Here is a 24,014-nt window from a genome sequence, read left to right on the forward strand (position 1 = left end):
ACCCTTCTTCAGAAATGCATTTCTGAAGAAGGGTCTAGGCCCGAAACGTCAGTTTCCTGCTCCTCTGATGCTGCTTGGCCTGCTGTATTCATCCAGCTCTGCACCTTGTTATATCAAGGATTAGATGACTTGTTTGATAAATGGCACTTTGCTGCTGGATGAGAAAAAGAAATGCTCCAATTTTACACATGTGCACACCATCACCCAGAGCTCCACCTAAGTGTAGTAATGGCCATAAACATAGCTATTTAATTTACATAAACATCTTTTCACAAGAGCTCTATTTATGTACACTGTTTGGGTTTTGAAAACAGCATGGCAACCTTTAGTTCGGCCCTCATTTTAAATATCAGTTCTAAATGCAGCTCATTACAAACTCTGATTTCTATTCCACTTCAATTTTAAAGCAAGCTACCATCTATATTCAAACAAAGTTTACTCACTTCCAATGGATCTAACATGCCCTTCCTTGTAACAATGATCTGTTTAGGCTGCTCTTCAACTGGAAGCGATCGGATCAAGGCAGCCACTTCTTCAGCAGTCTTCCATTTTGCCAGCTGAATACAAAAAGAACTGATTATTATTAACACATCCAGAACATAAAAATTAAGGTTTTAAGTAACAGCTCTAACACAGATTAGTATCTGAATATTTTTACGTGAACGAGATTTTACACTTATACCAGTAGTGGTTAGTTTGCAAAATTCTTACAATACCATTACAAACTTGTTTTCATTCATTGTTTCCCTTCTCCTTGATCAAATGGGACTGAAACATAATTGACATTACAACACTATTTTCGAAGTTAAACTAAAGCATTAAAATGTATATGATCAAAATAATGTTTTTTGTTGTCGATGCTTTTGATTGACACAGATTGGGGAAAAATTGCATCTGAAAATTACCTGGCCCAACCGTTTCTGCCCAGCCCAAACCGAAGTGTGGATAATTTTAAGGAACAGCTGTCCTGTCCTGGGGTTGAATATAAAAATGGCTCCATTTATTGGCTTTGTTGTCAAGTTGCCTTCGAAAGTCTAAGGAAAGAACATATTTATAGCAGATTCAGTTATGTGTAATGGTACAACAGAAGCAACACAATTAACAATTAGGAACAGATTAACTCAATTTTCATTAGAAAGATGTTTCAGGTTCTAGAATTGCACTGTACAACCTGAATTAATTTGTCAAACGTAGCTATTGGAGGCTTTAATAAAATTTTACCATCAGTATCTTTTACCTTATGAATGGTGACACGATACACATTTGTATCATCCACAAACCAAATGATTTGGTTGGAAAACAGTTCACCATAATTTTGTGAGGATAGGTAAGGCTCAGTTGGCTCGGAAGAATATAGCTGTAAACCTTTTCGAATACGTTCTCTCAACACGTACAAGGCAGGGTTAGCCTTCATGATCTTTGCCATAGCCTGCTGGATCAATGGCTTGGCACCCGGAAACCAGTTACCATAAGCACTGCAAAGTCAAGTAACAGTAATATCAGAAAATTTTCAAAGAGATTGTAGGAGAAATTGGACAGAAAGCTCCCTCCCATTCAAGATCTGATTAATTTAGTACTTGTTGCAATTTGGTGCAGCTAATAAAAATATGATACAGGCAGTATATGCTAAGTGTATACAGGAAGGGGCTGCTCACATTCCTTTTGAAGATTCGTTTTGCATCAAAAAAATGAAGACAGTATAAGTGGTGTTGGAGCTACCAAGTTATAATGAACAAAATGAAAGAATTACATTTGTTTAGTGGAGTAAATTATGAATTCAGCAGGACTGGTTCCAAGCCTATTAGTATACTTACCTATGCAAATTATAGGCCAGATCAATAGCAATCAATACACCAGTAGGCGAAGGGTAGATACTCATATTATCTGTTGTATAGTCCAAAAACTTAGCTCTGGCATATCTCTCAATATCATGAGAATCATAGTCACCCCATCGCAACTGAATATCTATCCAGTATTTTTGAGTAGTAGTGCTATCCATCACATCTCTTTTAAAAACAAGAGAGAAATCTGGTTAGTATATACTATATGATTCAAAATGGAAACATAAAAAATGAAACTTGATCTTTTTTATAATTACCATAAATGTTATGAAGATAAAAATGGTTCAAGTGTATATCATATATTAGAGCTACTATTCTCTGACAAAATGGTAGAACGGACATACTTTGAGTCAGCAAGTAGCGATGGTCTGGAAACATTCCATTTGTATGAAGCAAACAGCAGAATATCAGCACAGGACGAATTCATCTTATAGGATTTCCTAGGATGAATAGTTTCTTTCTGCACAGTCTCAATCTCTAAAGCATCCAACTCTTGATCAAAGACCTACAAACAAAATCTTTCATTTGAAATCTAATTTGTTGACACAGCAATTCTCAAAAGACTACATGCAAGACAATCTGAACTCTTTACATGATTCTGAAGATTAAACTGCTCACTTCATCTCTTTCCATGCACATTCTTTTATAAATTGATTTTCCCTCATTGTGAAGTTTTAAAGTCTAACCCTGCCATAAAACAACAGAAAAGTGTTCTGAAAATAAAACAGTAGCCCAACACTGACCTGACACAAATCCATAACAATGCTCTCATGAATCTTCTGCCACAAATGGGCTCTGAAGATCTGGATCAAAGAAATCTTGAGAGTAGGGATTTTGCCATGCATGAAAATTCCTGTCAGATCTAACTGCACCTGGAAACCTACATAAACCTGAGGGCGGAAAAAACATTTTCAGATCATTTTTGACAATTCACTTTGTAAATTAACTTATGATTAATTCACAAACTTACATTAGCTCTGTTGATAGTTGGTGACCACCAAAGAGTGAATCTTCTGTTGGGAATCTGATTCAAACCAGATCGTTGGGCATTAGTCAGCTTCTTCCACTTCATGGATTCCTCAAAGCCACTTGCTTTCTCCCTGTAAGGATAGAATTTCAGGAACATTTGAAAATCTCTTGCTGATAACCAAAAATCAAGCATCTGCTTGCAAGCAGAAAACAGATGTTTATGCAGGTATTCTTTTCTCAGAGTTACATAAAGATCAAATGATCAGAAACAGATCAAATTTACATACATCTAATAGGATGTCCTTAATATATACATTAAATCTATATTGTGCTTGTTTTTGAAAATAAACTACATACCAGAACAGGCCTTCCCATGTTGGAAAATAAGTTCCCTTGAAGAGTGTGTGCTCCAGAATGCCTTCAACACCACCTAGCGCTTGGATCATGTCAGTACGGTAGTTGTTCAAATTCCACAGCTTGCCATCGTGTCTCTGATGGGTCCACCAGAATGGATTCTGCTTTAACACCTGGGAACAATGAAATATGTTAGCTACACATATCCTTCAACAATTAAGGACAGAGGGATATAACACATTTTCTTTACCATTAATACACTGTCTGCTATAATTTGCCAATTCCATGCATAACAGCAAATAGAGTTATAAGCTTCTTATATAAGCCCAAATCCCAGATGTAAATTTTAAATTAATGCCCAACTCCAACATTTGAGATTTATTTCTCCAAAACTGAAATAATATCATCCATGGCTGGGACAAAGCAATTACAGTACTTGGTTGCAGACGTGTAGGTATTGCTGTGTGCATACAAGGCATGGGAACAAAAATTAGAAACAAAACACCAACGTGCAAATTCTATAAGATAAGCTTATCATCACTCCGCATATTGCATTCATGTCAGAGAATAACTAAAATAAAAAGGAATTAATTCATGGGTTGTGGGGTTTGTAGGCTAGACCAGAATTTCTCGCCCATTCCTCAATGCCCTCAGCACAGTGAGCTGCCCTCTTGAACTGCTACAGCCCATGTGCCATATGTACACCAAAATGCATTTAGAAAGGGAGTTCCAAGATTTCAACTGAGTGACAGTGACAAAACAATGATAATAGTTCCCAAGCCAGCATAGGATCTGGCTTGAAAGGGAACTGCAGGTTATGATGCTCGTGTGCATCTGATACCCCTGTCCTTCCAGGAGGTAAAAGTTGTGGGTTTGGAATTTGCTTTAGAAGGAGTCTTGATTAGCTGCTGCAATCCCATCTTGTAGACAATGGTATGCAATACTGCTATTGTTTTGTTAGTAGCAGAGAGCATGAATGTTTTGCCTGCTTGATGGGGTAACATCAAGTGGGCTGCTCTGTCCTGGATAGTGTTGAGCTTCTTCAGCACAGCTGCACTCATCCATGCAAATGGAGAGTACTCCATCAAACTTGTTGACTTGTGCTTTGTTGTTGGTGACAGGCTTACAGGAACCAGGAGTTGAGTTCCTTGCCACAAAATTCTCACCCTCTGGTCTGTAGTCGAATGTTTACATAGCTGGTCCCAGTTCAGTTTCTGGTCAATGGCAACTTCAGCGTGTTGATAGTAGGCGATTCAATGATTGTTATGGCCATTGCATGATAAGGGGAGATAGTTAAAAGATTCCCTCATCAGAGATGGTTCAATGCAAGTGTGGCATTTAGCAACCCAGTCTAAATACTATCCAGGTTTTGATGCAAACTGGGCAGACTATTTCAATATCGGAAGGACATTCCCCTAAGGGTACCCAAATGGACACTCAGCAGATGCAAAATCTGTCTGCTGTCGTCTTAAATGGTCAACTCCAAGTGTTTCTCTTAGCTCTTCTCTTCCTCAAATGGTGGCTGAAGCAGAATCTTGAATATTTTTAAGGTGGAGGTGGATAGATTATTTTTAAGCAAGGGGATAAAAGGTTGTCATGGGCAGATGGGAACGTAGAGTTGAAGTTACAATCAAAGCAGCCATTACCTTATTAAATGGCTTAGCAGACCCGATGGCTAAATGGTATACTCACACTCCTAATTTCCATGTTGTGCCACAGGGTGGTAAACCTTTTTTTTAAACAATTGATTTTGTGCATCTTATGCACAAATGTCCAGCTTTGAAAATAGCACTGAGGAAGGGCTGCAAGCCATTAAGATGGCAATCCAGAAGTTAGAGTAGCTAAAGAAGTGGTCATTTGATGCATGGGTGAATACAAAAACATTTCTCTTTAAGTCGTACCTGGTACTGTTTAAAATCAGTTCTCACTCTCCAGCCCTTATCATAAGCTAGCGTGTGCCTGTCCTTCTGGAACAATGTGTTAATGCGTGGAATACCTCTGTCCCAGGAGTCTTCCAGATCTTCCAAAGTTAGACGCCTGAAATTAGAAATAGTTTGTCAAACAACCAAACTAACATTAGAATCCTATAACTATTATTGTTTAAAAAAATGACAAAACTGACCTATTTTGTGCAATAGCTTCTTGTCGTTTCAGCGCATATTCTGCCCATACTCTCTGTGAGTCAATGAACTCACTCTCCCAAGGCTGAATGTAACGATAAAGATTAGGAATCAATTGGTCCTCTTCATGGCTCATACCTGATCGAAAATGAGTGATGCCCACATCTGTCTGCTTGGACCACCTAATAAAATATGTAAAAGCTTTGTGCTTAAATTGCAACTTAACTTAAAATGGAAGATTTCTTTATTTAAAGTTACAAGGAAAATGTCAACATTATGTTCTTAAAGAGATTTGCACCATGTATTCACATGTACACATTCTTTTGTGAGCTGTTACACCACACCTTTTTGCAACACATTGCTCAAATCAATGAAAAGGAAATGAATTTTTGACAGTACCTTAAATCAGACTGTGGGATGAGAACGTGGCCCATTGAGAGCATGCCAAGACCACCCAGCTCCTTAGGTGTGTAAAACACCACAGGTGGGAAACGACTTGGCATCTTGGAGTTCAAACCAATCTTAATACGTGTCTGGATCTTGTTCTCACATTTCACCAACAGGTCTAATAACTCCTGCGTGTTAACCACTGCTTCACGGAAATAGGTCATCAAGCCAATCAGAGCAGTGTTCCACTTATTCACAATCTAAATAAGCACAAAGATTATTATATAGATTACTTAAACACACAGAAACTAAGAGCAGGACTAGGCTTTTCAGCCCTTTGAGCCTGTACCACCATTCACAGCTGACAATCATGGCTGATCGCCTATTTCAATGCTGTATTCCCACTTTATCCATATACACCTCGATGCCTTTAAACCTGATGGCTTAAAACTTTTTGCAATTAACCTCAGATTACTATATCCTATTGCTTAAATCCTACACCTTTTTTGTTACAGACAGTATATATTTGTCCCTCACAACACAATAGGCCCAACAGAGAAATGATGCCCCAAATGTCCAACCCAGAAGGTAAGAGCTAATTGCATTTTTTTTCCTCTTCAGCAGTTCTTCTGATGGAAGATCCTGCAGAACTCACCAAGCACAAGAATCCTTGTTGAGAATTGCATGGAAAATCTTTTGACAAGACACATCCCTCTTTTGCAACATCAAACAGGGGACAAGGTTGTCAGTTATATAGTTACTTAGGTGCTACACGTGCTTTTTATCTGTTGACAATTTCTGGGTAAGTATCATGGCAAGCAACTTGGAACTCTCTGAAATTTATGATTTCAAATCCGAACTGGAGACACTTTCAGAACATTCTGGATGTAGGGGAATTAACACTGGCAGCTAAACTTTCCGAGCTAATCCCAGTTTGGACTTTCAAGAGGTCCTGACACTTAACTTTCAATAAAAGGGTAATTTTCAAAACTTTCTGACTCAAGTTACATCCATTGTAAGCACAAGCAACTTGATTAAAACTACAGTTCAAACACATTCAACATTTCATGTTACTATTTTAAACAAAAATGTTTAATGCAATGTCAATACAAGAAACATACCTTAGTGAAAGTTGTGGAGCCAGATGCCATGAGGATCTGACGTACTCTGTTGTGGAACCGCTGCATGGATTCATCATCCACTCGGAGGAAGCACTGAGCTGTGCGCTCTTTGGTAACCTGCAATACAAATTAGAAAAAAAAGTTGTATAGCACCTCTTAAAAGTACAGCCATTCTTGTTAATATCCAATTTACACGTTGTAAAATTCCACAAACAGCAATACATTAGTAAAGGTTGCTCCGTTTTTAGGATAGTGGTTGGAAAGATAAATTCTAGTTTGGACACAGGAAGAGGCCATCATTCTATCTGTGGGCTGAAGGAGTCAATTCTCTCTTCATTTTTTGAAATGCAACTAATATTTGGGGAATTCAAACAAACTGTTAATGAAATTCTAAAATACAATTGAATTATATTTCTATATTCTGCTACTTGTGTTTATTGTACCGGATTCCATGGCTTTCAACTATACTATACTTTTCAAAATTAAGAGCCACATTTTCCCCAATTGCTCTCCTGCTTTCTGATTATCAATTGCATATAGTAGAAATAATCATAAATTTTCTTCAAACGTGTGATACTGAAGGTCGAATGACAGTGCAACAGGTCAGATTACAAATGTGCCTCCTATTAGATACAGAAAACTAATATTATTACAAAAATAATTACTGCAAAGTTTGTACCTCATTTTGTAAGTTCCAGACTCCATCTTTGTGAGTGAATTCTTCATAGCTAGTACGACATTTAGGAAGAATGCGGCACTCAAAGCCAGACATGTTGAATAGCAGGTTGGGATTGTCTTTGCTGTACACAGACACAAAACTGTTCTCCCACTGAATAGTGGTAACAGACCTAGGTAGTCGATTTTTAATATCCCAAAACACTGCTCGACCACTACAAGAAAGACAGCAATATCAGCAACTGAAAAACACAGGATTCAAGCATGAACAAACAATCTTTCAGTGACAGCACCAAACTAAGGAACAAATTGTGTTAAGTGGTTTAAGCTTTTGCCCACATCTTCTGGCAGTTCATTTCAGATTTTGACCAAATGTAAACAAATATAAAAATTTTCTAACTGATTTTAAATTCCATAGATTCCTATGCTTAGCTTAGAAGATTATTAGTGTCCATTCAGGTAGGTCCTGCTCCTTCCAAAAATCTGTGCTGCTGAGTTGTGAGACATTACTAACAGTCTCAATCAATTATAACAGAGCTGTGAAGCACAATGAATTAACAAATTGTTGTTTCTAAATTAGAAAATTTTTGTACACAATCCCTTAGTCATTTCCTGTTGTCAACAAAGCTTATCAATATATATCTTAAAAATTCTTTACGTGCAATGCTAACACACTAATTTAGACAGTTGCATAATCAACTTCATTGAGAGACAGCAGTACATCTTGAAGTTTAATGTTTAGAAAGATTCTGTTCCTGATCTCAGTGCAGCAGTGTCCCCATTGACTAAAAGTTAGAAAATTCTGAGACAGGAAGGAGAAGGTAAAGGATTGGCATTTAGGTGGCATATTGGGAAGACTCCTCTGCTTCTCTGTTCAGGGAGACATTGGCTTAATATCTTATTCAAATGACGCATCCTTTACAACTTACAATAGGTCAGAGTTGAAATGAAGTGTCAGTTTATGCATTCAAGCTTCAGAATGGGACTCGAATTCACAACACTATGACTCAGGGCATTAATGTCATCAAGCTGCCATTTAAAACCAATTTGTGGAATTATAATTAAAAAGATCATGCAGAAATGAATTTCAGCTTATTTCATATCATCTACGCACACTATTATGCAACACATATATTTCTGAGAGCTATGGTGCAGAATCTGACAGTGATTGCAATGTTTGGGTAAAAATTAAATTTAGGTTGAGAATGTCAGATTACATGTAGCACAAATCAAACAAAGGCAACCAGCAGGTAAATGTTTCCAATAGTCAGCAATGGGGTAACACTTGTGACACTTACAGGTTGACATCATGCTTCATAAGCCTCATACGTGCATCTCTAGGCCAACACTTCTTGTTATTGTATCCCACAATGTTCTCATTGTTTGGATCAGGGTGTTCTGTAAGATAGCGTTGAATCAAGTCTCTGGCTTCATCAGCCGTAAACCTAAACATTGAAAGATTTTATTATATGCACTTGAAAAGACACATTTGCTTATCAGCTCTCTGGCAGCCTAAGTTATAACTTAGCCATCCAGGTTAGAAGATCCTAACTTTAATTTTCATTGAGAGAACCTATACCATATAAGTTTACTGACCTGATCAAATTACTTAGAACATGGGTAAAGGATCTGTTTAGTCAAAACATTCAAACAAGATAGTTACGTGAAAAAGTACAATGTGCAGGGTTACAGGGAAGGGTAGGAAAATGGCACTACAGGAGCGGCTCATTTGGAGAGCTAACACAGATAAAATGGGATGAATGGCTTTCTTCTGTGCTGTAATCATTACGTAAATTTCCGATTTGTATTGAACAGCAGCAACTGGGGTGCTTTTGACAAATCAAGGCAGCTCTTTAAGGGCAGAAGATCTCTCACGGATCAACAATTAATTGTTATCAAATGACCTGTTAGAAAGTTTATGTGGATATTCAGTGGGAAAAAAAGATTGGCTCAGAACCTAAAAAGTACATTCACACCCACTGCCTAAACATGCACATGAAGGAAGACAATTTAGATACAGCACTGAACAAGATGTGGACCGCTAAACCAGCAGGAGACCGTTCTTTCAAGAGAAGGGGAATAATGTGGAGGACATGATACAAAAAGTACTTTTAAAATTAAATATTCCAAAAACAACGTTAATGTTGCAAAATTATTTTGCAATTAGCAACAATGTCAGAAGCTTGCATAACTGAGCTTGAAATTAATTGCCATTTTGCACCAAAAAATGCTGCATTTTATGACGGTTGAGAAGGCAAATCACCATTTTAGCTAGCTCAGCCGTGATGTTGAATGGATGCAATTTTATAGATTGTTTGTCAAGGTTAAGGAAATATTTTCTTACCTGAAAAAAATGTGGATACGCTCAATATATCTGCAAAAAAGTCGGACAGGATGAGCAACTTCTGTGGCAACGTCCTGGTAACTCAGAAAATCATTTGGCATTTGTGGTGGGCCAGCCATTTCACTGGCTCTGTGGAGACCCAAAACAAGCAGATCTAGCACAAGCCCATAGTACTGGACAATGAAGGATGCAAACTGGAGCCCTCGGATAATGCCGTAGGAATTGGTGTGGTTCATGTCCTTTTGTATAAAGGAAAAGAGTAAGTCTGAACATTCCAAAACACTACTGAAGCTACAATAACAAAAAATTACCATCAATAATGCACTCCATTTCAGAAGACATTTGAACTAACTGTAAACATGACAACTGCCTAATTCTTGGAATATTCCCAACTGCAAATCTCAGTAAGCCTCACATCACTGCAATTTCTACAAAGGCTGCAATAACAGAGCTACAGTCTCAATGGAACAAGATTTCAAGAAAACAGTACTACAAAGCTACTGGCAAGAAAGCAAATGAACTCCTGTGCCTAATAAACAGACAGAATACAAAAACAACAGGTTATGGTGAATCTTTGTAAATCATTGATTTAGCCTCATCTAGATTACTGCATTTAACAGGTGGCATTCAAGTGAACTGCTTTGACCTGGTGGTGCTGAGCTTCAAGTATTGTTGGCAGTTGCAACCATCGAGGCAAGGAGGGGGTTTTCCATCACACACCCGATTTGTACCTTGCAGACTGTGGACAGGCTTTGGAGAGTTAGGAGGTCAGTTACTTGCTGGAGAAATTCTAGCTTCTGACTGACTCTTGTAGCCACAGTATTTATATACCTTGTCCAAATCTACTTCTGGTCAATGGCAATATCCAGGATACTGATAGATGGGAATTTTGCAATGGTAATGCCAATGATGTCAAGGGCGAGACTGTTACATTCCTCTTGTTTGAAAGGATCTTAGCTTGAACACTTATGTGGTGCAAATGTTACTTGCTGTTTATCAGCGCAAACGTGCAGGTTATCCAAGCCATGCTGCATATGGACATGAACTGCTTCAGTATCTGAGGAGTCACAACAGTGCTGAACATTGTTCACTGAGAAGTAAACATCCCCACTTCTGACGTTATGTTGAATGTAAGGTCATCGATAAAGCAGCTGAAAATGGTTGAGGTATTAATGCAGTGACATCCATCAACCCCAACTGTTTTTGTGCCAGATATGACTCCAAAGAGTGGCAAGTTTTTTTCTCCTTATCCCCAAAGATTCCTGTTTTTTTAAGGTCAAAAGTTACCATGATACCAACTGAAGTCACTCTCACCTCACCCTCGAGTTTAACTTTTTTGCTGTGTTTGGACCAAAACTGTAATAGATTAGGAGTGGTTCTGAGCAAGTGCTGCTTGATGGCACTGATGACAATTCCTTCCATAACTTTGCTGATGACTAAGAGACTGATCAGGCAACAAATAGCTGCTTGGATCTGTCTTGCTTTGACAGGCAGGTCATACCTGGGCAATTTTCCACACTGCCATTGTTGTAGCTGTACTGAAACAGCTTGGCAAGGGGCACTGCAATTCCTGGAGCACAAGTACTTCAGTACTATTGCCAGAATGTTGTCAGGACCAGAAGCCTTTGTAGTGTCCAGTGCTTTCAGCCATTTCTTAATATTGTGAGGGAAGAAGACTGGAGACTGGAATACAAGATGCTGAGGGCTTATGGAGGAATCCAAGAAGATGAGATACTTCAGTTTAGAGAAATTCAAGATGATGTTTGAGGTATTCAAAATCATGAAGAATCTGGACTTAGTAGATGGGGAGACACTTCTCCTAATCCTGGGAGTAAGAACAAGATATCACCTTAAAGTGAGTGACAAAAGAACTGAAAATGATACAAGAGGAAGATTCTATTTACACAGTCAGTGTTAAGGACCTGTAACGCACTTATAAGAGTTTAGCGGAGGCAGGGTCAAGTATGATTTTCAAAATGGAATAATAATTTTTTGAAAAGAAAAATATGGCAGGACTATGGAGAGAAGGACGGAAAAGTAGGCCTAGCCATGTTGTTCTTGCAAAAGCATAGAGTCAAACAGACTTTGTTTTGTGCTGTAAACTTCCTATGATAATATCATAGCCAGGCTGACAGGTTGAACACCCCATCACTTATTTTACAGCCATCAAGTTTTGAAATAGTGCATTGTCAAAAACGCATTCCATTATATAAAGCCTTTTGTATTCTTACATTTTTAATTTCAACAGCTAACAACGCAATATCTTAAGAAATTCTATTCCAGTGAAATATTGTAAGAATTCTACACTTGTATAATTTTGACAGTGAATATCAGGCCATATTTGATGCTGTCTGAAATTACTGATCAATCAGTATATCAGAAAATATGCATACCTTGTAATTGATGACAACGTTGTTCTTGGCTGTCATGTAATCAGCAATGTTGTGATCCACAATTAGACGCAGCAATCTGTTCAGCAAAGTCAAGTCAATTTTCTCATACATCTTCTCAAATCGCGACTCTAACATGACATTGCATTCACCATCAGCTGTCTCCCATACATCCTGAAGATTGTTGATGCCTGTGTTAAGAAACCATTATATAATAATAAATCTTAACATTAGCCAAATCTCCTAGTTCTACAAGGAATATGTAGATTTCTAAAAATAAGTCGGAACTTTTGGGTGTGTGGTAATTGAACAGCTATGCTTCGCATTTCTGAGGAAGTTAAATTTGCAGCAAGAACAGATGTTTGCACTAGATCTTTGCTGTATCAGTGTGTCACAAAATTGCAAAAATACCCTTATGCAGTGCCAAATAATTTGACAAAAATACTTTTATCAGTTGAAATACATTGGTTCTGCTCTTGTTCACAAAACTAAATTAAACAAATGTTTAAATAATGCAGTCTAAAATCTGCAAAAGACAGTTCTAACATTTAATATTAACATACCCTGGCACCACTTGTATACAAGAGATGGAGGAGGCTCTGTATCAGCTGGCTTAATCCATGGAGGGAATAACCGTCGCTTGTCAGCTTCATACCACAAGTACTGATCAAGGTAAGCATCAGTGATCTTCTCCAATGGTTCAACGTCATAAACAGGTACCAAGTGGCTGTACAAATCCATAAACTCAATACCAACCTTTCAGAGAAGAAATATTTAAAACATCAAATCATTCTAACATTATAAAAATCAGTAAGTCTTCTTCTGTCATAATTTAATGTTCTGTTACAAAATGACAATACAAATGTCTAGAACTGGGTAGGTACAATGTTGAAATTTATAATATCCCTACAAACCTCTTTGAAAGCTCTCTGAGTAAGTAAGTGTCGTTTAATCCTGGACAAAGCCTCATGAGGGTTATCATAGGCTTGTTCGATTAGACCCAATTCTTCTCGCTGTGACTGGTTTAGCCTTGATTTCACACTGAAATTAAGTGCATAAAATGAAAGAATAACATTTATGTCTTTTAAAATGGCTTAGTTTTATTTTTCTTGATGACGTGTGTAAAATTAAGTAAAGTCTGACATTAATGGTCTTAACTATTTAAATTTGCAATTTCAATTACAAGTATGTATATTTACCTGTAAGCTTCTTTCAATCTTTCTAGAGCCAGGATCAGAAGCTTTGTGTCGTGTTTGTATGAAAGAGGAGGGAAAGGAATTGGAGAGAAACGTCTGCTCTCTAACCAATGCACAGTGGTGGTGTAGATGGCAACGGCTTCTTCGGCAGTGATGTAGGGCCCATCCTATTCAACAGATTATTATTACTTCCAAGTAATTAGACAATTCTGGCTTTTAGAGAAAATGTGTAACATATGACCAATTAGATGATATGACTGTTAGATCATTTATGCAAAATACTTTATTTTTAATACTTTTACAAATAGTTTATTATCTCCCTAAATGAAAGCAACAATCAATCTAGGAGCACCTTCACGTTCTGATGCAATTACTTAGAACATTAGCTCTGTACAAAAGGTCAACAGCATTACTTTTCACTGAATTTGCTCTTTTACGAGCAGTAGATATAAATGTATTCTTTCAAACAAGGACATTTTTAATACTGTAATTAGCTATCCGTATTGCACTGTAAAGATTTTCAGCACAATTTGTGGATGAGGTCATGTTTGTCATTAATGCACATGCCATAGAGAACTCACCTTCAGGTAGTTGTGCTGTCTTTCCTGTTCTGCCTTCAAGTACAGTCTGGTTAAGCGACCCAGATTCTTCTTGCACACAGTCTTGTCAACAGTTGCACCACGGCGAATACGCTCTCTGTTGTAATGTGCAGTATTTGTCCACCAGTCAGCTTTGGCTTTCACGTACCGAAGGATCATGTTCTCAATTGGAGTCGGCAGCCCTGGAACCTATTGTAACAATACCAAGTCTCTGCAGGTCATTTAAAAAATTTTCTTCTACATTTATACTTTGTAATTACATGTAAACTACAAGGCAACTAGAAAACTGATGCATACAAATTAAGTATGGATTTTTATTTAAAACCCATACGCATAATTAAATCCTGAACAGAAAAAAAAAAATCTTGCCCATCCCAATAGCTTCACTAATAGTGAAAGAGAGTCAGACTGAGTACCAAAAATGTCACACTTGAACACACAGGTCATAAGTGAAATAATTTCTTAGTCCCAAAACTTTCTGAGAAAGCACAGGACTCTACATTTGATTTTGGAGAATTTACTAACATGGTGAAAAAGAATATATAACTGTAGAGAGTGTAATGGGGAAAGGACGGGCTTGGCTGCTTTAAAAGTGTACCTGAGAGCAATGAGCCAATTATTCAAGTAATTACCTTCCAAGGAATATTTGCCTTCCAGCATCTCCAAGCCTCACTCAAATGTTGCAAGATTGTCCTGGCCTTGTTTTGTTTAATTCCTTCAGGCATCATATCCAAGATATCATGCATAACAGCAGCTCTCAACTCTAGATCAAAGTGAGACTCCACACGCTGTTTGGTTACAGTCTTAGCTACTCCCTTAGAATGGCGACCTGAGAGAGGATTGGGAAAAGTGGGAGATATTTCAATTAACTGAGATTGGAGAATCTTTACAAATGTCTTCAAGACTGATCAGGAAGTATATTTAGTTACAACTTCAAGAATGTTATGCCTTCAGACTATATATGTAAGTTTTTTATTTTAAAAAACACAAACGTTATTAACCTTCAAACTGTCTGGCAAGCAGATTTCCCAACCACCTCTCCAGCAGTGGAGTTATACCCCTCATGAAGAAAAGCCACACTCTCCAGCCAGCAGCCCAAAATCCACAGCCAGGCCCTTTGCCTACTGGTCCCTGTAAAATTAAATAAGGACCGCAATTATTAGAAAATTACCACTGGTTTTGAAAGTACATAAAATCAAGTAAACACACTGCATTGAACTTTTTGTTTAATTTTTGAACAGCTCATGCTATATAAAAAAAGTGTGTCAGTGCAGTCTACTACTCTAAATGATTGTTTCTTTATTCGTGGGACATGGGTGTTGCTGGCTGGCCAGCATTCATTGCCCATCCCGAGATGTCCTTGAGAAGGTGGTGACCTACATTCTTGAACCCGTACGGTCCACATGCTGTGAGGTGACCTGTTGATATCAACTGGTACAACTGAGTGGCTTGCTAGGGAAGTTCAGAAGCTCGTGACGTAAAGGTTGTTTTATACCATTGAGGATTCAAATTATACGGAATGGAGGAAAATTATTTTCAAATGTAGATGAAAGGAAAAAAAGACATCATATCGTGCAACAAAGCACTTGAGAACAGCAGGGGCTAAGGCATGAAAACAGAATATCAACGCATGCAATTAGTGAAAGGTATGATTTTCACAGGTATGGGTGACGTGAGAAGAGCGGGAAAATTGTCCTTTTTCAAGTGGTCTAAAAATGTATCGAAATGTCAAAAAATTGCTGACAAAATTACAAGAACGAATAACAATTACATTAACATTTGCAACTCATGACAGACCAGGCTGAGACCAATTAAAATTTGCAATGGTAACCTGGCATGTATGTGTTAATGTAAGCTTAGCAGTTATGCAAATTCTGTGCTTACGGTGTTAAATCTGTAATAGATAAGGTGCTTCAGATCTTTACACATTCGGATTTGTCTCATCAGCTTGTACTTGTATCTGTACATTCCAGTCAACTGTCCAACGTGAGCAAAGATATACTGCAATCCATCTGACAACTGGAGACAGAAAATAAATCATACTTAATTTCACAGATTTAGAGTGTGGCCAATGCTTTAGTCCAACTGATATAAAATGTGATTATTTTCCTTATTTGCACAAAATCACGCACATTTAGACTCCACAAATTTAGTGTTGGTGTAAGCTCCACTAAATGTGTGGTGTAAATTGGATGCTAAGGCTCAAAGTGACACTAAAGCAAAGTGAAGGCTAATGTTCATTCAGAATGTCTTATTCCACTTCACTCCAGTGTGACAGTCCAAACTCAGGCTTCCACTGCAACACAACTGCACCAACAATCCAATGCGTAACAATTTTGTCACAGTTATAGCCTAAAAAAAACCCCAAAATGCATATCAATTCCCATCCAATACACTAAATGACCAAAATACATATTTATACTGTATTTAAATTACTTTTCTAGTGTTGATACATTCAAGTGATATTCATGCAATCATTCCACAATCTGTTTTCTGGTAACCACAACATTACATAAACCTTCTAGCACTTGAACAGCATAAAACATGAATAAAGTCAACATTGTCAAATTCATAGATCAGTTTAAAAAAGATGAAGTAAAAGGTAGCAATTCCAAACTAGCATTAGAAAGGACAAAAGGACAGTATTTGTGTTGTTTCCAAACTGAAACTTCCTATTGCAAAACCCTAACAAGCACACACAATATACTTGTAGTAGTTCTGTTTCCAAATTTTGTTTTTAAATTTATATACCTGGAAGGCATCCACATTCCCCAGCCTGTACTGTACGTGACTGTCAACAACAAGCTTTGTTAAACGTAGCACTTCACGGCATAAATGGAATGCATTCCCAAACCTGGACTTCTTACGTTCCTGTAAAAATGAACATATTGGTAATGTTTTTCCTTACTTTCTTTAAAGACCACACCAATTGTTCAAAGTCTACTTCTGTTTCAGTCTAATCAACATAATTGTTGTTCAAAGAAAACAAACTTGTATAACCTCATTGTGCGATTGTAACAAGGTCAGCAAGGTGGACCTCAGAATGAGTTCCCTGATTGGGGCTGTTAATCTGGTTCAATCAGGGAGCCCTGGCTGACAGATATAAACAGGAGTATTGGACATCCTGCTCACTGTGAGAGCTGGCTCAGTGTCAAGGACTCTCAATGTGTAAATAAAGGGTGACTTGGTAACCAGATACAGGCCTCTGTGAAGTTATTTCACTCTTGGCTTCACAGACAACATGACATTTGTGAACAGTAGCAAACTCCGCACAGAAAAAATACAAATGGACAGATAATTTGTTTCTAGCCATAGAGTCATACAGCGCAGAAACAGACTCTTTGGTCCAACCAGTCCATGCTGAACATAATCCCAAACTAAACTAGTCCCACCTGCCTGCTCCTGGCCCATATCCCTCCAAACCTTTCTATTCACATAGTTCAAATGATATATTGTGGTAGACCTTTATGGAACTTTCCCTTTCCTAATCAAAGATCACCACTGGATATCTAACTTGATCAGATGAAAGATGACACTCCCTCAGTACAGACTGAACAGTATTAATTAAAGTCACTGGAATCACACAATGGTCTGACACAGTTATTACTAAAGAGCCGAAGTGTTTGCATTTGAATAGACTATCTAACTGGATAATTTAACAAAGTTCACTGAATTATAGAAACACGAATATTTGGAAAATGTAGTGAATTTGATATACTAGTCTTGAATTCTGTCAGTAGGTACAAATTTCCCGCTATTTTAACTGCTTTATATTGTTTGCACATGAATTCCAATTTAAGCAAATTACAATAAAGACTTATTAATTTGTTCTTGTAATTTGCAAATAACATTTATATAGTCACGCATAATAGAGTTTTTATGCAAGATGTGCTGTTTCAAAGGCAAACTACCAAGATCCAACAACATCGTAGTTTAATCAGACATCTTCAGTACAAAAAAAGCCCGAAAATGTTAAACATAGGTTTTTAGGCCAAAAGGTTAAAGTATATCAAAACATAAAATAATTTTGAAACAGCTATAATATTCATTAATTGAAATCTGACAAGAATAAAATTGTCAAATGCCAAATTCAGTTTACCAAGTTTCCTCCAAATCATAAATGTACTGCTAAGTCTAGAGACACTTCACTTGTAAAATATGGACCAGTGCCCAAGATAATCCTTACCTTAGTAGTGAGGGTTTTCACTGGCTTCAAGTTGAAGTTGTAGTCCAGATGCAGATAATTCAGATTCTTACGGTGAATCAACAAATTCAGCATGTTGTAACCTTGACGGCACACCTGGAGGCCTACCTCTACCCAATCAAGTTTGGTTGACTGGAAAAACTTTGTTGATTTGAATGAACGGAATAAGTACCTGAAGCGGAAACAGTAAAACATTAGCACCAGAACGAAGTTAGAAAATGTAGACATTCAATGCCTTTTCCTCCTGAACAAAGAACTCATTTTACTTACAAGAGGCCAGGTCAGGTCAGCCTAAAAATATTTCTCTGCATGGCACATTAACCACTTTTATGCCAATGTCAGAAGATGCCATAACCAAAGTGGGAAATCGGACCTACTGTTTTCCCTCACACCATGACGTGAATGTTAAATCCTCATACAGGATGTTGGTGTTTGTTAAGACTAAGTATTGTTTGCCCACCTGAGTGCAAAATAATACATTAAAATTTTTAAAAATTCTGCTAAAATGGTTTTGAATACCAGTCTCAAGTAAAGTCCACATTAAGGATTGAGAAAGGGTAACTAAACCATAAAAGGTCCAACAGAGAGGTTGGAATAGCACTCTTGAGCCCTGAATACAATCAGAGCAGAAAGATCAAAAATCAGCCTACCACCTGTGTATTCCCATAACTGCTGTACTACACGAAGGAGTAGTTACCAAGAATGGATGACAAAAACATACAAAGTTTCCCCAGCATCAACATCTATCACCATCACTGCTATATATTAAAAAAAATCCTCCACCTCTTTTTTCTGCACAGGTACCATTTAACATTTTCATCTATGAAGGCCAGCAGGCCTTTTATGCTGTTAATACTAGTCAGGAGTAGTAAAATTATGATGAGATCAATCTAATTTTTTTTAATCAATCTAACACCATTGAACAGCCCAGTATTTGTTCTTAAACAGCAGACATGTTAAAGTGCCAGGCAATCAATGAACAATCCTTCATTATCAGTATAACACACTGGTGCACTAGCACTACTGATCACTGGTCTCTCTTTCCTCTTTGCTGGGGGTCAGTTTAGCTCAGTTGACTAGATGGTTGGTTTGTGAAGCAATGTGATGCCAAGCATGGGTTTAATTCCCATCATTGGCTGAGGTTACCACAAAGGACTCTCTTTCTCAACCTCTCCCCTTATCTGAGGTATGATAGTCCTCGGGTTAGTCGTTTCTCTCTGTAATAAGAGAGCAGCACTATGGTCTGGTAAGACCTATGGTGACTCGACTTTCTCCTCCCCCGTGCAAGTCTAGAGTTCAATTTTACTCCAGACAATACTAATTCTCAAAGCTGACAACATTAACTATAAAACAAACAAATTCAATTAGAGAGATGCAGAATATCTAATTATCCATTGAATTGGCTTATATTCTTTGAAAACACCAAAATTACAGAACATTCAACCAACCTTTTCTTTTGTGCTTTGGGTGGTCTGTGTTTAAGTGCATTCAGTACATAGTATTTCAGGAGTTTCTGGTAAGAAACCCTAACTTTGACTGGTTGCCCTGCTGGACAGTGCTCACGGTACCAGTTCTTAACTAAGGGAATGTCAAGTGCTCTCCTTGTTTTTCCAGACCTCAAGTTAAACGGTCTTGGTGCCCAAAGCAATGCTATGCCATTGGCAGTATGATCTGAATATAAAGGACAATCTTTCAGGAATGGTTCCATACAATCAGGAAGTTCAAACTCTTCATCATCATCCGGTAATGGTTCCTGGCTCTGAAATGAAATGCAAAAAGCATATGATAATCTTCTGTTAGTTTTATTTCAAAAGTAGAAATTAATTGCAATAGCAAGTTACTCTAGTGTAAACGTGATTACCTTAACAGAGTGTCTGTGAGAGATTGGGTTAATCAACGGATCAAAGTAAAAAGCTGGCAAATCTGGATCTTCTGTTTTAATGAACACAACATTCGGTGTGTGATACCTTAAACACAAAGAAGTTAAATAAGAGCCAAATAACAGCAAATACCAAATTTAGCAATGCGTACCCTAACCTCAAGAATGCACTTTTCCTTTACCATTTCAAAACTAATATTTTGGGGAACAGATTCATGGTTTTTGGGTGCCCTGCAATGCCCCAAGCAAACCAAACGCATGAATCACACATAAGAATACTGGAAGGCAATTTCATTATAGGGGTATCACACGAAGATCATTACTTAATGTCCATACATCTCCAATTTAAAATAAAGTTCGTCAGAGAGCAATCAGGAGAAGCTTGACTTAGTTTCTCTTCTAAGGCCTCAGGATACATATCCAAAGGATACCACATCTCAAATCTTAACTTAGTGGAGCTCTGCTTATTTAGCAAAGAAGGAGAAACATTCTCCGACCCTTCAGTTCAGTATTTATACTGTCATCAAATGAATTTTCTGGGGGCTCTGAAATAAAATGCCGCTGTATAATACAAAGTTTAATGGTTTCACTTTCACTTTCCAACACTATTTGCACATTCAATGCTTTCATTAAAGGTTAGGTACTTTCAACAGAGCCCACTTAAAGCTGTTTTAGATCGTCCTGCCAGGGGAAATAAATCAGTTACCATGACAAAACCCACTACCTAGCATTTTGACAGTTTTACATTGCTTTGCCATTCCACAGACAAAAGGAAATTTACAGGTTTGCTCACATACCAAAAGAACTTAACAGAGTGAATGGATGTCCAAGAATCATGAGGTCATACAGATGATTCTTATTTTTAAATATGGAAAGCAAATAATAGAAAACAGTACTGTTGAGAATTATTACTAATCATGCCAACAGTCATGATGAGCTACACAGTAATACTAAACAGATTACAACATACAATTAAAAATTATTGCTGACACAGAAAATGTAATATATATGATTAATATTTCAATTTTTCTAACTTCCTGGCTATTAAGAGTAATAGATTCATAGTCATACAACATGGAAACAGGCCCTTCGATCTAACTAGTCCACACCAACCATGTTTCCAAACCAAACTAGTCCCAGCTGCTTGCATCTGGCCCATATCCCTCCCAACGTTTCGTGCTCTAGTACTTATCCAAATGTCTTTTAAATGTTGTAACTGCACCTTCATCTTCCACTTCCTCTGGCAGTTCATTCCGCACACTAACCTCTGCATAAAATGCTGCCCATCATGTTCTTTCTAAATCTTTCTCCTCTCACTTTAAAAATGTTCCCTAGTTTTGAATTCCCCCACGTTAGGGAAAAGACCTTCGCTATGCACCTTATCTATGCCCCTCATTATTTTATAAACCTCTATAAACCTCAACCTCCTACACGCCAGTGAAGAAAGTCCCAGCCTTTTTTGATAACTCAAACCCTCCATTCCCGGCAACATTCTGAACACTCTCCAGTTTAACAATATCGTTCCTATAACAGGGCAACCAGATCTGCACACAGTACTCCGGAAGAGGCCTCACCAATGTCCTGTACAATCTCAACATGATGTCCCAAATCCTATACTCAAAGGTCTGAACAATGAAGGCAAGTGTGCTAAATGCCTTCTTAACCAACCTGTCTACCTGCAACGCAAATTTCAAAGAATTATGTACCTGAACCCCTAGGTCTCTCTATTCTACAACAGTATCCATGGAACTCCCACTCTAACAATATAGTAGGCGTGCCTGCCCCAAATGGACTGCAGTGGTTCAAGGTGGTAGCTCACCAACACCTTCTCAAGGGCAACTAGGAATGGGAAATAAATACTGACCAACCTGCAAAGCCCACATTCCTTGAATTAATTTTTTAAAAATCAGGAAATTTTGCTGTTTGTGTTGCTCTAAATCTAGGACAGATGCAAAATGATTTACACTTATCTACTTACCAGGTGAGATGAACATGATGGGGGAGGTTATTGTACAAGTATGGGAATGCGATTTTGTATTCTGTTCTGATTGGTTGTCTGATGATGATCTTGTTGATGTCATTGAATTCATTCCAGTCTTCATCCCTAACAGAAGCAAATCAAACACAAACGGTCAAAGCTATTATGTTTTAATTTTACATAACTGGAAAATTGCAAACTATGAAAATAAAAGAAAACTGACTTCCTGCAATTTCAACATAATGGCCCAAATCTTCCAATATGAGCAATTCAACTGTTCTTCAGTATGTTCATTGAGCGAGTGGGAATGAGGTTAGTGGGCAAAGGGATGTGCTGGGAATATAGTTAGCCTGAACTTAGAGCAGGTTTTACATCCTCTAACCCTTTACTGGTTGGCTATTTAGCTAAGCAAATCAGAACCACTCAAGTCTTCAACTCTAACTCGAAGTTAGGGGCACTTTGGGTGGTTCAATGTTTGAACCTCTCAGGCAATTATGGTACAGCAGTGCACTGGGGCCTCCAAGCAGACCTGAAGCCCATCTTTCAGGGTGCATTCAGTAGCTGACTATCTGAACACCAAAAGATCTGGGCCAATAGCTCACATGACAAATTGTTTAAAAAAAAAAGTACTATTCAAAATAAAACATTTGCTCACATGTACTTTTCCAGTGGATTATAAACCAACAACCAGGCATTTCAGGGATCATCCGTTGATTTTCCCTTAATACTTTCTCTCAAATCAAAGGCAGATGCAATAGCCTCTGCATGGCACAGGCCAGATAAGGAAATAAACTGGCTCGGACTTGACTCTACATCTAAACCTTTATCATGTCACAAGGTGCTCGTGTATAAACTTGCACATTTCTGGCTTACAACTGCTATGTAGCAATGACAACTCAAGTCACGTATGCATTATAGTGCGGAACCAGTTCCTTCTTATGCTACAAATGTATGGCTCATTAGTGAACCAAATATGCACAAAACCTTGTGAGGTTGTACAGTACAGCACTAATACACTTTAGAACATCTGAAAAGCTTTCACTAAAAAAAAGCAAAGTTCACTATCAGCGTTAAAAGTAATGGGAAGGAGAACAATCACATAGCTGGATATTTGCAGGAAAGAAAGCAAATAGATTAAAAAAAGTGAAAAATACAGAAGGATCTTGCTGAAGATACATACGTGATTATGTTACAAGATGTGCCTTTAAGAAGGATCTGTTCTGTCATTTTTTTTTTTGAACCAAGCATTGTAAACTTGGAACTGAGCAGTCTGCTCTGAGCCCAGCTAGCTTTGGTGTTTTTTTTAAAAGAGATTGGAACAATAGAAGCAGCATGATGGGGTGGAGTCAAGCAGAACCAGGATTTTAGTTTTAGCTTTCAGTAGCTGTTGGGCTCTGGAAGCTGTTATACATCTCTCCCTGTTACAGCAAAACACTTGAGTTCTCTGTCTCCCTGAATTTTCTCTTGATGTCCTTTCCTCCTGGCCTGGAGAATTGCATGGGAGACAATCCATTTTTACTGAGTCTGCCTTTGCCAAAAGTGGGTTTATGGGATGTTACTATATTGGAACAGTTGATGTTTAGTAGTTAAATAATCTATTATTCTCTTAAGTTTTCCAATAGGATTAAGTTATTCCAATAATTATTGTTTGTATTTCAACTATAGTGTAAAAATAAAGTGTGATTTACTTCAAGCCTAGTAATTTAATCAATTGAATTGCCTTAAACTTGTCTTGCAAAAAGTTGAAGTTTAGTCTGCTCCATGACAACGAAAGCAGTGAAGATACATAAGCCATTAAAAATCAGTTAGCATCCTTAACTTTGTATCTTAAAGACATAAGAGGTTGGTACAATTTGGTTGCAGTTGTGAATAGAATGCAATTCTGGCCAAGGCATTACAGGAATGATATCATTCCACTGAAAAGATACAGAATGAAAAAGGTATAGATTGACTGGGC

At 37.7% G+C, this 24,014-nt stretch overlaps 1 protein-coding gene across 2 annotated transcripts in view; it reads right to left on the bottom strand.

The window, feature by feature from the left end:
- Nucleotides 1-24,014, bottom strand: part of prpf8 (pre-mRNA processing factor 8) — a 50,841-nt gene that overhangs the window by 11,268 nt on the left and 15,559 nt on the right. For both annotated transcript variants that reach the window (XM_020530454.2, XM_020530453.2), the window contains exons 7-34: nt 22,058-22,183; nt 20,062-20,167; nt 19,649-19,959; nt 18,183-18,372; nt 16,748-16,867; nt 15,881-16,015; nt 14,998-15,127; nt 14,629-14,825; nt 13,979-14,185; nt 13,401-13,564; nt 13,116-13,242; nt 12,765-12,957; nt 12,205-12,392; nt 9,812-10,050; nt 8,766-8,912; nt 7,472-7,682; nt 6,793-6,909; nt 5,684-5,931; nt 5,287-5,466; nt 5,066-5,201; nt 3,168-3,337; nt 2,812-2,941; nt 2,585-2,731; nt 2,186-2,346; nt 1,815-2,006; nt 1,238-1,475; nt 906-1,034; nt 444-557 (exon numbers count right to left, since the gene is read on the bottom strand). In XM_020530454.2, the coding sequence (XP_020386043.1) occupies nt 444-557; nt 906-1,034; nt 1,238-1,475; nt 1,815-2,006; nt 2,186-2,346; nt 2,585-2,731; nt 2,812-2,941; nt 3,168-3,337; nt 5,066-5,201; nt 5,287-5,466; nt 5,684-5,931; nt 6,793-6,909; nt 7,472-7,682; nt 8,766-8,912; nt 9,812-10,050; nt 12,205-12,392; nt 12,765-12,957; nt 13,116-13,242; nt 13,401-13,564; nt 13,979-14,185; nt 14,629-14,825; nt 14,998-15,127; nt 15,881-16,015; nt 16,748-16,867; nt 18,183-18,372; nt 19,649-19,959; nt 20,062-20,167; nt 22,058-22,183 (4,753 nt within the window). The remainder of the gene's footprint in view (nt 1-443; nt 558-905; nt 1,035-1,237; nt 1,476-1,814; nt 2,007-2,185; nt 2,347-2,584; nt 2,732-2,811; nt 2,942-3,167; nt 3,338-5,065; nt 5,202-5,286; nt 5,467-5,683; nt 5,932-6,792; nt 6,910-7,471; nt 7,683-8,765; nt 8,913-9,811; nt 10,051-12,204; nt 12,393-12,764; nt 12,958-13,115; nt 13,243-13,400; nt 13,565-13,978; nt 14,186-14,628; nt 14,826-14,997; nt 15,128-15,880; nt 16,016-16,747; nt 16,868-18,182; nt 18,373-19,648; nt 19,960-20,061; nt 20,168-22,057; nt 22,184-24,014) is intronic.

The sequence above is a fragment of the Rhincodon typus genome, chromosome 26 (genome assembly GCF_021869965.1).
Source record: "Rhincodon typus isolate 14 chromosome 26, sRhiTyp1.1, whole genome shotgun sequence".
In the NCBI taxonomy this organism is placed as follows: Eukaryota; Metazoa; Chordata; class Chondrichthyes; order Orectolobiformes; family Rhincodontidae; genus Rhincodon; species Rhincodon typus.